This window comes from Penicillium subrubescens (genome assembly GCF_028828155.1).
Source record: "Penicillium subrubescens strain IBT 31985 chromosome Unknown utg000011l_segment0_segment0, whole genome shotgun sequence".
In the NCBI taxonomy this organism is placed as follows: Eukaryota; Fungi; Ascomycota; class Eurotiomycetes; order Eurotiales; family Aspergillaceae; genus Penicillium; species Penicillium subrubescens.
Window position 1 is genome coordinate 1,728,511 of NW_026643161.1, and position 12,784 is coordinate 1,741,294.

Consider the following 12,784-nt stretch of genomic DNA (forward strand, 5'->3'; position numbering starts at 1 on the left):
TCTATTTTTTGATTACTGTGAACTTGATGGACTGAGAATAGTTATAATTCCTTGACAGTTTGGCAAACATATGATCCAAAAAGCTCCGAGACTTGAGAGGGCGGCAATATGTATACCTTTATTAGAGGTGCTCATGTAGATTAGGTCTGAGTTGAAACACTCGAACACTAGTTTTACCGCGGGTGCAAAGATTCCATAAAAGCTCTGAAACTTTGCCGACCCCCGGGTCCCCTGTTCATTCCGTTGCCGTTACGTTCATTGGCGACATCTTCAGCTCTTCGCAGATCTCCGATAGAATGGTTGCACCAGTACGGGCAGAATCTGAACATAATAGCCGGACGGAGAAGCAACGTCCGAGCAGCTTGGGCATTAAATGTATATGTGAGGCGGTCGTTGAGGAGTTTCTTGACTGACTCTGGAGTCTCTCTGTGGAAGTCTTGCCTCCTAGTAATATATCCGTTAGGTTCAGATTCGCATTTCTCTGCAAAGTCGAAAAAGGCATTTAGTCTCGTCTCGTCGGATATATCGACAAGCTGAATGCAGGCATCACCGAGAAGTCCAAACAATCCTGTCTTCACCGCATTCTCGAAGGTAGTATGCACAACAATAATACGCATCACAATAACTCCGTTTTGTAGTTTCCTGAGAGCCCCAATCCTTTCTCCTATATCGACATCGCCATCGAAGTAATTATCAAGATAATCAAACATAAAAGAGCCCCCGCGAGCCTTAGCTGCAGTCCAAGCTAAATAGTCGAGAGCGCTTCCGTCACCGTAGTATCCCGCACTGTAGGCGGGTGTCCAATTCAAGTGTATTATATCACGAGAGGGGTCGATCCATGTTTTGTTAACGCAGATATTAGATATCCACGGCACCTCTTCTAGTGTCGAATCCTTCTTGCGAAAATGCCCAACTTCAAAGGCGACAAGGCGCGACTCATGGCATACTCGGCTAATCGTTGGTGCGCGTCGGTTAAGATTAGTCGTTTGCTGTAGCTTGCATGACGGCGGATCAGGACCGAAGACACCGCCTTCGTCCCAGGGATAGTCTATTTCAACAACGCGGTTGGGGAGGCATATCCGCCAGATGGCAAGTCTCAACTCCGTGGGCAGCTGGGAGAAGAAATGAAATTCTTGGCTGTTGTTGTTGCTGGTTTCCATTGAGTTCGAGATGGGCGTGGGAATATTTTGGAGGGTTGGGAAAACGTACCTAGGGTGCGGCACCCTTTAATATTTAGCGTGGAAGTGTTGCCACATTACCGCCAGAGTCGCCAAATGGATGTAACACGCTAGTGGGCGGGTCCCCCATGTGCAGAGAAAAGGATTGTCTATGTGGAGAATTTCATCCTTTTTTCCTAGATAAGTACATACAAAAGTGGATTCGCCACGACCCAGGAAATTGTACGGAGTAGTGGTAAGTTACTGCTTCATTTTCCACGACAATAATCAATGACTGAAACCATTGTGGATCCCTGGTCTTTAGGCTCGACAATAATACTCAACCTCGTCCTTATTCCTTCCCCTTCGCCAGACAAATATCCACAATTTTCATGAATTCATCAATCACATCGATAATGGATCCCTTTGCAGAATTCCCAACCGAGATTCTCTGTCAAATTCTCGAATCTTGCTGCGACTTTACCAGCTTGAACGGTCTTCAACAAATCTCTCCTCGAATGAAGGAAGCTTTCGGCGGCTCGTTCAAGAACATCACCGAACAGGTCCTGAGGAACTGCTCTCTCACTTCACACGGGCTTCATCACTATTTCGCGCTCGTAACCTCCGTCCGATCCACATCATTCACCCCACAGGCGCTGCTAGAAGAGCTCGTCAACTCACGAGGGGATGTTGTGCGACCCATCTCCCTTTCCACCACCCATTCACTAGCTGCCGTGCAGCAGACTGTAACTTCAGCAGCGAACATACACCTCACTGCCTGTGCTGGTCTTCAGCATTTCATCAATCGCCTCGAGTCCGCAGAGCCCCGCCGTCCCATACCCTCCGACGCCAATGTTGGGGAATGGGTGATGAATAGAAGTCTTCGACCACCTAAAGGTGGCGAGGTCATCCATTTCGATGTTGATCTACCATCTTGGATCGAGACCTACCGAACGCATCGGGGCCTCTGGAAACTTGAGCTCTTCCACCAGATCCATCATACTGCAAAAAACCACTGGTTATGGTCCACCCATGATCTGAGCTGCTTCATCGAAGAATATCTGGAATGGTGTCCGTATCCGGGGGGAATAGAGGAGCTTCAGACGATTTCGGAATGCGTGATCGATCTATGGTCCTCCAAACCAGAAATTCTCAGCCATCGGGCTCCATATCTAGTTGCAATTCCGTCACTAATTGACCTGACGGTACAGACATGTTGGCCTCTTCCAGATGTCCAAGATACACAAGTTGATTCGAAATGGGGTCGGACTCCAAGTTCTGTACAGTCTAAAAGCTCTGTGCTTGGCTCATTCAATGCCCTTCGGGGGGGTGAAAAAGGCCGTGGTTATCACGCTCTCTGGAAAGTCGATTTTAAAGCATTTCGACGACTTGGTATTCCTCTTTGGGACATGTGGCGATGTTATCAAATGAGACTGATGCCCCAGTCCCGTAGCGTGCTTTCGCCACGGGGTAATATGGTTGGCGGAGAGTCAGAACGAACAGACTGGCCTCCTTGGATCGAGGCCTACGTGTGGTTTAGTCTAGCAGAAGAGGGTGATCTGATTGTATAGTTTAGAACGTCCTCAGGTCTGATTAATGTATTAATTAAATGTATTGGATTGACCGACACCACATGGACATTGTACCTATGAATCGAGTCTGTGACGGAATGCATAATGGTTTAAGCACTGAGACTCACCTTAATGATCAAAATCATCCACGGGTTGATCAATGCGGAGACAGCTTCCTAGAGAGATCCATCCCTACATATACACACACTGCCCGACAAACGCACCTACGCAACCTCAGCAAGAGAGAGAAAGGGAGAAAGAAAGAGAAAGAGAAACTCAGGAAATATTCTTTCTGAGACCGAATCTCGAGATTTTCAGCAATCGGCCCCTCTGGACTACCTACATACCTAAGTATAAGGTTGCTGTTTCGGGGGTCGTCGTCAAGCCGAGGCTCAATCTCCTCTGCTTTTCAAACTCCTCAGAATCTTCGCCAACTGGATCACAAGCGCCGTAGCCTACATGGAAACCTTCAAAAAAGAAAGCTATCTAGCAATCCAGTATCTCATATTCAACATCTTGAAAACGTCGCGCAGATGGCAATGAATACAAAACTCCTTCTTCAACAGGAAATCAAGGGTCTACGGGCTGAAAATGAGCGGAAAATGAGAAAAAGGGCAAGGAGGCGGGGTATACTTGGTGATGATATTGTTTTGTTTGTACAGGAAGGTCAAAATCGAGTTCAGCAACTCAACACGGAGCCAAATAAGCGGGTTGATGAACCCACACCCAGGCCCCGCCAGCGAGCTCCAGCACGCTGTAGAGGCTGCGCGACTGTTGGACATACTATAAGAAGTTGTCCCAATAAATATATATTTATTTATCCTCTAGATAGTTTGTGATGGCGATCTATCGCCACTACGCAAGGAAGCAGGAGAGGAACAATCTAGTTCTAGGATGTGAGTTTTACTTTTAAGTTTCGAGCTTCGTTGATCTCACCATAGAGAATTAGAGCTTAAATAAGACTAGAAGAGGGGGGCGTCGATAGAATATCATCGTGCCTATGGTATCACGTGATGGATTAATTATCCACAAACAGGGGAGGCTTCTGGATGAGACTAGAGTATTGCATACTCCTCAAATATAGAAAATAAAGATAGGACTATATAGCCTTGCAAATACGCAGGGGAACCTGATTTCGAATATGGCAGTACCACTCATCAAGAGGCATAGACTAATCTAAAGGGCTTCTAATCAAGAACCCGAATTCACATACGCGACCACTCGTCCCCGATCCTGGCGAACAATCGGATCCTCACCCCACTTAGCACGCTTTGCTGCTTCCCTCTGCTTCTGTCCTTCTCGCTCTTCTAATACACAGTCCAATACCTGTTTTGGTGTTTGGCCAGCTATATTTGTCTGATCCATAGATGCTCCAGCGTTCAGCAAGGCAAGGATCAACTCATCTCGCGTCCGTCGAAGAAGATTCGGTGCTAGAGGCTCAACCTCTCTATTTGCATACACCTTTCTAAGCATTTTCCCCTTCATCACCTCGTGCAAAGGTGTATTTCCCTTCCGGTCAACGGCACTGACATCCGCGCCCCGACTGAGAAGATGCAGAATAGCATCACTTTGATCTAGATTCTTCACCAAGTAATGCAGAGCCGTGCAGCCGTCGGCATCAGCCTGGTTGACATCAACGGTTTCGAGAAGGAAGTCCAGCAAGGCAGGGGGAATATCTTGTGCCCAGGAATAATTGCTTAATACATGGAGGAAACTGCGTCCCTTGTCGGCGCATAAGCGTGCATCGGCCCCATTCGTGATGAGTGTCTTGACCAAGTCTGCTAGTTGGTTTAGGTTACCACCAAATAAGGTAAAAGGCCTGGCTGCCTCTCCGAGAGCCGTTGAACCTCGGCCATTGCGGGTGTTCAGTATTTCAGGAGAGGGCTTGGCGGACAGAAGCGGTTCAATGGCTTGAGAAACGGCCACGAATCCTAAACTAGTATCCACCGCGTAATGAAAGGTCGTAGCACCCTGTCGGTCTCTAGCGTTGATAGTGTCGGGCCTTATGTTGAGAAGAGTTTCAACGGTCTCTGCCATTCGTGAGACAATCTCTGAGTTGTCCTTTTCTTCGCGCCTGTCCGCGGTACCGTGCAACGCCCAGTGAAGCGGGAGCCGTCCTTCATCGTCGGCAACAGACACCATCTCCGAAATCTCAGCATTGCTACGAAGATTAATAAGCGCTTGCATAGCTTCCAGATTCCAGTAGGAAGCTGCGATATGTAGCGGGGTCACTCCTCCGCCGGAAGTCATCCCGGTGTGAACACCATACCACACCTGCCGAGCATGGACGTCAGCTCCAATGGCAATGAGATGCAAAACCATCGCCTGGGTCGCATAGGGAATGGCTGCACCGAGAACAGTACCCGTTAGCGTCAGCGCTTTCTCTGGGTCCTTGTCGTGTTTGTAATCTTGCTCGAAGGCATCGGACTCGGATACTGAGCAGCCACTCCTCAAGAGCCAGTAAATAAAATCCTCGATACGGTCTCGATGCTCACGTGCCTTCTGCCTAGCAACAGGAAGACTCTCCCCAGCTTTAGCATCCACCATAAGTCCTCCCACTTCCCCCAGCGCCTCGGCCGCGCATAACAAAGGTGTCCTATCCCTGAAACTTCGATCACGTAAAGTCCCTAGCGGTGGGTTGTGGTTTATTAACAACAAAACTAGATCTTGGTCCGCAGCAGAGCAAGCCTCATGGACGAGAGAGACATAAAAGCGCTTGAGATATTTCTCCAGAGGCTCGGTGAGCGATGTATCTGAAAGATAAATCTGGATCAGTGTACTTAGTACATCATAGCTGTGGCACCCTAAAGTGGTACTGAAAGGATTGTAATAAGCGGCGTCGTAAGCCTGCAAGAAGATAGAAGAGTGTGGGCAATCATTGTACAGACGAAGAGCCGACGTGTCGTTGCGGTTGATGATTGAACAAAGCAGCCCCTGATAGGGACTTTCATACACAGGAGACCCGTCTGTGTCGTGGAAGACAGGTTGTCCCCCTTTGAGCTCAGGGTGATGCCGATGAAACTCGGGATAAGCCATCGCGCAAATGAGAGGGACAGGAGGGGTTAAAAACTTGCAAGGGTGAAGCGGGATACTGTGGCAGCGGGACGAACAAGAAAATGTGGAAGGGGACCCGTCATTAAGACGGCTGTTATGTATGATGACGGAGGCCGTTGTACAGGTATTATTGTCAGAATTTCTCTAGCGTCAAGTTCGAGCTGAATAAGATAGGACCATCCAGAGGCCCTTCACACCCATAATATTACTGTGCATGCTGAGTTCCTTTTAGAAGTAAGTAATGGAGCAAGGAACGCTAAATACCATAGGAGAATCCTTTTCAGTCCATTTTGGTCTCCTGTGCGACGCACTTCCTGTAGTATCTGAGTTTCCAACGCTAAACTATGTTTGGTACTTAAAAGATCCATTCATACTGCCCCTTATAAGTCTGTCTCGAATATACGCGCTATAGGTTGGTTTAATGATATATACAACATTAGTGGATGTTGATTTATGGGAAGGGCTAGAGCTATGTCAGTTTGCTCGGGGGCACGCAGTGCGTATGACCCCGCAGATTATTGTGTGCACGGTTCGCGGATCTTACCGTCGACTCAGCGACCCCCACTGAGAACAATTTAAGTTTCCGATATTGACCATGTTATGCAGAAACCAACTTCAATAGATACTTGTTTCTTTGAACACGCTGAAGCCTCGGTAATTACATATCCGTCATAGCTCACAGGCACGAGCGGCAGGTCAGACAAGCAAATCTTGTAATATCTTGCACTGCTGTGGCCAACACCCAAGATCTAATTTTCTAGGCATGGTTGACTAGATTTTGAAGGCGATTCTGATGTGGGGAATCCAAATCCACGTATCTAGACCCAGAACATCTAAGCAGCCAGACGGACTCGCTCAGTTAAAAATCCATGTGGTAAATGCACTTGGCCCTTCTTTGACTAGAAAATTTCCTAAGCGGATTTCAACTTTTGCTAGTCTAGCAGTGTTCACTGTGAAGAAAATCCCCATGTTGTTCCACATTTCCGCATTGATGGACGTAAAATTCTCGCGCCAAGATGCTGCTAGATGGATCTGTGTTTATGGATTCAGAAACGAAAACATGGATAATAGTAGAGGCTGCACGAGAATAGACGACTGCATTAATGGGCGCAGTCAATCTGGTTACGTATGACACTCGCAGACACTCGCAACATTAGCAGACGGCGATTTTTTAGCAGGGCATGCGCCAACTCGTTGCCAAGCATCTATGCCTAAATCCCGGGTTGACAGGCTCTTCAGGTTGCACAAAGAGTCGGATACAGAATGGTTTACGATCAGACCCTGCCCGCTACCGCCCGAGGGCTCCTGTCGCCAGGCGTTCCCCGTCGACGATGACGTGCCGCTCGCGCATCCCGGCCACGTATCTCCACTCGCCGTTCACACAGTTAATGAAGCCAGGCACTTTCGAGCGCCTTCAGCGAAATTTGAAACCCTCCCCCCTCCTTCTCCGGCTCCAGCAGTTATTGAGCTAGCTCGCTTTTTCTTTCGCGCTTCATAACTTGCCAAAGATTGTGTTTGGGCCGCTTGCCTGTTGGCCGACGATTTGGATTACGCGATGACATGGTGCCGAGAGCGTCCTCAAAAAAAGAAGGCATTACCAAGTTCCAGAGAATACACTGTCCCAATTTCACGCAAAAGGCACAAGAGTTGAGATAAGATCCAATAAAAAGTCAAGTGTCGAACCTAGGGAAATGATATGGCCTTCTTAATGCGGTCGAATACTTTTATATAACTACACTTGACTTGGACCCGCGCTTGAGGAATACGTGAAAGAGGTTTTTGGTTTTCAAAATCTCTTGTGTGACCGCATAGCAACAAGAATGAAAGTATCAGCATGTGGTATCAATACCTTGAGTGGCGCGTGATTCTGCTCATGGACCCTACTTGGGACAGCTCAAGCATTGAAAACCTGCTTAACCACCTCGGATAAAACTTCACAACCATCACATCTGTTATCAAAATCAAACCAAAGTCTTCGGTCGGTCTACACGGTCTACCATACACCTGAAGTGTAAGAAGTTGGAGGGTTGCAATCAGACGTGAAATCTAATCCGTTATCCGGAGATATAATCCAGGATCAATAAGATGTTTCCGCGTGGTACGGACGCAGCTAGATGTCAGGAATATAGTCTAGCAGGCTGCAAGTAAAACTTTATCTCGAAGGCCTGGTGCCACCTACCGCTAGTCAAGGTAATGATGTACGTAGAACAATCAAGGTATGACTTCGAGTCGTCGTAACATCTTGCTCGAACAACATGCAAGAATCTTGTTTGGGTAAAGAATGATGAATTCACTTCTAAGGACAGGCGAGAATCCAGGGTCTTGTCATGGTAAAGGTTGATAATTACACTTCTACCTAAGGACAGGGCAAATGAGGAACATCGGCCGCTGATGGTCGTAAGTTGTTGGCGAGGTATAAAAAGAGAACATCTCTTAGAGAATAAGTATGGCTTAACCTATTCTAAACAGTTGTTCTTGTCAGTCCTGCTGATACAATATCCACGCTTCTTCTCGCTTCGCTGCCTTGTATTTTGTCGAATCTGGATATTATGGAGAGTCTACTCGTCAAGCAAGCCAACTCGTCACCCAATGCCATAGCTGTGATTGATAATGGCAGTGCCACTAGCTACCGAGAAATCATTGCAAGGGCAGACGTCCTGACTCACTTTCTCGAGGAAAAATCTCTCGAGCCGGAGCAGCCTGTTGGTATCTTGGTCGAACCAGGACTCAGCCAGGTGATCGCGCAAATTGCTGTTATACGCGCAGGAGGTACCTGTGTCCTCATTGATACTTCTGCACCTGACGAACGACTAAAAGGGATGCTCGAAGATCTGGCCATAAGGCATTTCATCGCGAATGACGCCTCATTTAAGCGTATCTCAGGGGAACATATTATCTATATCACTGAAGCGCTTGTTGCGGAGATAGAAAAAACCGAAGGACACGATATCGATCTTCGTGCAGGTCTATCGGAAAACTACAGAAGCCATATAGTGTTCACGTCGGGATCGACAGGTCGACCGAAGCCCATCCAGATATCAAGTAACAGTATCTTGCATGCAATGGAACACATCCCATGCGGCAAGCTGCACCCTTCAGACCGCGTGTCCTGTCTTCTCAATCCCGGATTTGATTTGGCTCTTCTCGAAATTTGGAAACCTTTGCTTGAAGGGGCAACTCTGGTCAAAGTGCCGGATCTTACGCGCACTGACCCTTTTGCGCTGGAAGCATTTGTGAGGGAACAAGGTATCACTTTCATGATTGTTCCCACTGCCTTGTTTGAGGTAGTCGCACTAAACTGCCCCGAAGCCTTCCGTGGAACACGTCATATCATGGTCGGAGGTGATGTGGTGAGCCCTAATGCGATGCAGAGGGTTTTGGATCATGCAGGTCCAGAACATCTGTGGAATGGATATGGTCCTGCCGAGGCAACTATTCTGGTTACTCTCCAGCGAATAGATCACCAAGAGGTACAACTGCCGCGAATTAGCATTGGCCGCACCTTTGGTGAAACCACTATCTATCTCCTCGACCAGAACTTGGATCTTATCTCGGCCCCAGAAACGACCGGAGAGATCTGCATTTCCGGGCCCCAGATCTCCCCAGGTTACCTGAATCGATCTGACGAGAATGAAAAAAGCTTCATTGTGCTTGATGCGGAAAGGTTGGGTGCTGCATGTACGAACCCCATACGCCTATACCGCACTGGTGATCTTGCTCAGTGGCGTGACCATGCGGGTGGTATTCTGGATTATATCGGCCGCGTTGACAACCAAGTGAAGATTTCGGGATATCGAGTTGAGCTCGGGGACGTGGCGTGCGCACTCGAAACCCACCCAGACGTCTACTCATGTGAAATCATGTATCATCAGCAAGATGGGAATCAAGTCCTCGAAGCGTATATTATCCCAGTCGACTGGGAAAATCAGATCGATTCTACCACCTTAATCAATTGGGCCAAGCAAAAACTTCCTCCATATATGCTTCCAACTACCGTGTACAAGAAGCGAAAATTTCCGCGTTCTCAAAATGGGAAAATCGACCGTGAAGCCCTTCGACCTGATGATGATGACAGTCAGCAGATGAATGAAAAGGAAGTCACTGATCAGGACGGTCATTACAATGACGAGCCAAACCACAGACATGAGAGTAAGCAGGATGATTTAATTGAGTGGCTCAGCACTGTCATAGAGGGGCTGCTTTCCAGCTCGAAGTTCAACCTTTCAGAGAGCTTCTTCGATCAGGGATTGAGCTCCCTGCAGGCTGCAAGGCTCATCGGGCGAATCCGAGCAGAACTTGGAAAGAAGGTCACATTACTGGAAGTTCACAAGAACAACACCGTCAAAAAGCTGGCAGCCTTCTTGAACGGGTCTATCGACAACAGCATCTCCGAAATCTCTCACCTGGAGAAATGGGCAGCGGATGCTAAGGATCTTGACAATCCACCATTGTCACATTGGCTGGATCCACCCGAGGGCCGTGTCTTTTTGACCGGTGCTACGGGTTTCCTTGGTGCCCACATCCTGCAGCGCCTCTTGATGATGCCAACGGTCAAGCAGGTCGCCTGTTTGTCACGTAGTCAGGGTGGGCTAAGTGCCAGTGCCCGTATTCAGCAGACTCTGGAAAAGTACTGCTTGTGGGATAGCCGGCTCGATATTACGCACAAAATCATGGTCCTCGAAGGTGACCTATGCGATTTCAACCTCGGTTTGGGGGAAGCTGGACATGCATGGCTCACAGATTGGGCCAGCGTCATCTTTCATGTGGGCGCAAAGGTCAACTGGTGTGATCCCTATGAGGCACATTATGAGCCTAACGTGGTAGGGACACGGAACATTATCCGCGCTGCAACTGAGGGGCGCCGTAAAGCATTACACTACATCTCTTCGATCGACGTGTGGAGCGTCAGTGGATTCATCAACAATATTGATCGTGTGTATGAGGACGAGCCACTCATGCCCCATCTAAATGCACTACCTTACGATACCGGCTACTCTGCGAGTCAATTTGTCGCAGAAGAACTTGTCCAACGAGCGCGCGCTCGTGGATTGCCCGCGGCTATCTACAGACCTGGCTTTATTGTGGGTCATAGTCAGATTGCGATTGCCAACGCCAACGACTATTTTTCAAGGTTGATTATGGGATGCATTCAGAGTCGTCATTTCCCCAACCTCGAGACACAGTACCTCGAATACGTCACAGTCGACTATGTTGCTTCGGCGATCTTGCTCATTGCTTCCAGCATGGATCATCTGGGTCGATCGTATCATATCGTTCCTCCGGATCGATCCCTCTCGGTCAACTATGGTCAGATCCATCAGATGCTCGTTGACCTCGGCTACCCAGTTGAAAAGACCGAATATTGGGCGTGGGTGGAAAAAATTCGACAGTCACCTGGCAATGCACTAGAAGCTATGATGCCATTGCTGGAAGAGCCTGTGTATGAGGGCATGACACGGTTGCAAACCAGCAAGAACACGCCAATTTACGATCCAACTAATACCACAGCAGTCTTGAAAGACCATCCAGATATTGCATATACGGCGCTGAACTCGGAATTGCTCCAGAAATTCATCCGTAATTGGGTCGATCGTGGCCAGTTCACTCTGCACGACAATTCCAAATGACCCCTCTGTCATGAATTAGCTGATACAGTGCAGCAATTTGGAAATGAAACTTTCTCTCGTTGATACTGGCTCTTTGGCCACAGAGTTGTAGCTCTTCAATAGGCAGAATTCACCAACCATTTATCCTACATAACCTAGTACGCAAGGGAGATAATTTCGAGAATGTGTACATATTACTAGCCTCGACTTATTGACTAACCTAGCTCCAACCCTAGCCGACCTCGACGCCAACCTCGCGGCTACCTTTAGCAACTATATAAAAGGCTACCAAGGCTTAAAGGCCCACAGTTCAAGTAGAATCCCTTAAGTCTTAGCTTATAGGACTTTCAAGAGATTTAACAAGTCAGGGCTGAAAGCCTATTAATCAAGTAAGGTGATGAGTTAGATTGTTCAGTTTTCTTGGGGGGCTCGAAACCTCTCCCTCATGGCTCAATTTATGTACAGTCTTCGTCCAGAACAGGAATAGGGGTTTGACACAGGAAGGATAGAATACGACATAGTGTAACCTTAATACTGGGTCCTTCCCTGCAGCGGGTGGCTGTCATGTGGAAGACGGATGGTTAGTGGCTTACCGACGAGAGGCTGGCGATCTGCCAGTAACTCCAGGCCCCGTAAGCCTACGGCATCAAAATGTGAAATAACCTCAAGACAGAATATATCATAACAGGTAGGTAGGGCTTAATTAATTCGAGCTTATACTAAACCTTTGCCTGATCATTAAAGTATCTAAAAAGCTCGGCTTCTTTTAATGAAACGCCGTTTTACTATATTTTTAGGAGTAAACATTACTGCGTATTATTTCCTATACTACCGTAATAGATTAAGAGATAAAGGCTATTCAGAGTTTTGAATACAGAAGACTGACTCTTCTAATAGCCTACAAAATCGGAAATTTGTTTTTGAAAGGAAAAAATTATAACTTCGCCTCTAGGTCTATCTTAAGGAGAACACTGTTGTAATATATTCTGTCATGAGTGTCGGATTTACACGCTGCGCACAAATCCTGGGGTGTGTACGAAGCGTCCATGCACGGTCGGGTTCTACGATCTCATCGTAGATCACAAGGCCGTGCGATCTAATATCTTATATCCGTGGTTGGGGAAGAGAGACTATCCAGAAGGCATTGAGAGTCGGCAGTATTAGACAGGTTGAACAGTGGAAGGTTAACAAGTATGGTCAGGTCGGCCCAGAAACTCTACTCATGAATTTAAAAGACGTCAAACTTTTGATTAAATTATAGAATTAACACGCTAGACTATCTTGCGTAATTCACCGTGACCTAAGACTACGGAGTACATATCGAATTCGACCTCTGTTTTGCAGTGCAGATCTTAACCGTATGTAGTACCTTGTTATAAAAGCTACAAGCTACAGT

General features: G+C 47.5%; 4 protein-coding genes across 4 annotated transcripts; 2 read left to right on the forward strand and 2 right to left on the reverse strand.

Annotated features, from left to right (window-relative positions):
- Nucleotides 1–173: 173 nt before the first annotated feature.
- N7473_012930 (2EXR domain-containing protein) lies at nucleotides 174–1,160 on the reverse strand (the record flags this gene model as incomplete). The annotated part of the gene is made up of 1 exon (XM_057158869.1): nucleotides 174–1,160. One exon carries the CDS (start codon nucleotides 1,158–1,160, stop codon nucleotides 174–176), a length of 987 nt encoding a protein of 328 aa, XP_057002823.1.
- Nucleotides 1,161–1,573: 413 nt separating this feature from the next.
- On the forward strand, nucleotides 1,574–2,728 carry N7473_012931 (uncharacterized protein; the record flags this gene model as incomplete). The annotated part of the gene is made up of 1 exon (XM_057158870.1): nucleotides 1,574–2,728. One exon carries the CDS (start codon nucleotides 1,574–1,576, stop codon nucleotides 2,726–2,728), a length of 1,155 nt encoding a protein of 384 aa, XP_057002824.1.
- A 1,191-nt stretch (nucleotides 2,729–3,919) lies between these two features.
- On the reverse strand, nucleotides 3,920–5,764 carry N7473_012932 (ankyrin repeat domain-containing protein; the record flags this gene model as incomplete). The annotated part of the gene is made up of 1 exon (XM_057158871.1): nucleotides 3,920–5,764. One exon carries the CDS (start codon nucleotides 5,762–5,764, stop codon nucleotides 3,920–3,922), a length of 1,845 nt encoding a protein of 614 aa, XP_057002825.1.
- Nucleotides 5,765–8,331: 2,567 nt separating this feature from the next.
- N7473_012933 (uncharacterized protein) lies at nucleotides 8,332–11,409 on the forward strand (the record flags this gene model as incomplete). The annotated part of the gene is made up of 1 exon (XM_057158872.1): nucleotides 8,332–11,409. The coding sequence occupies one exon, from the start codon at nucleotides 8,332–8,334 to the stop codon at nucleotides 11,407–11,409; it is 3,078 nt and encodes a 1,025-aa protein (XP_057002826.1).
- Between the last annotated feature and the right edge of the window lie 1,375 nt (nucleotides 11,410–12,784).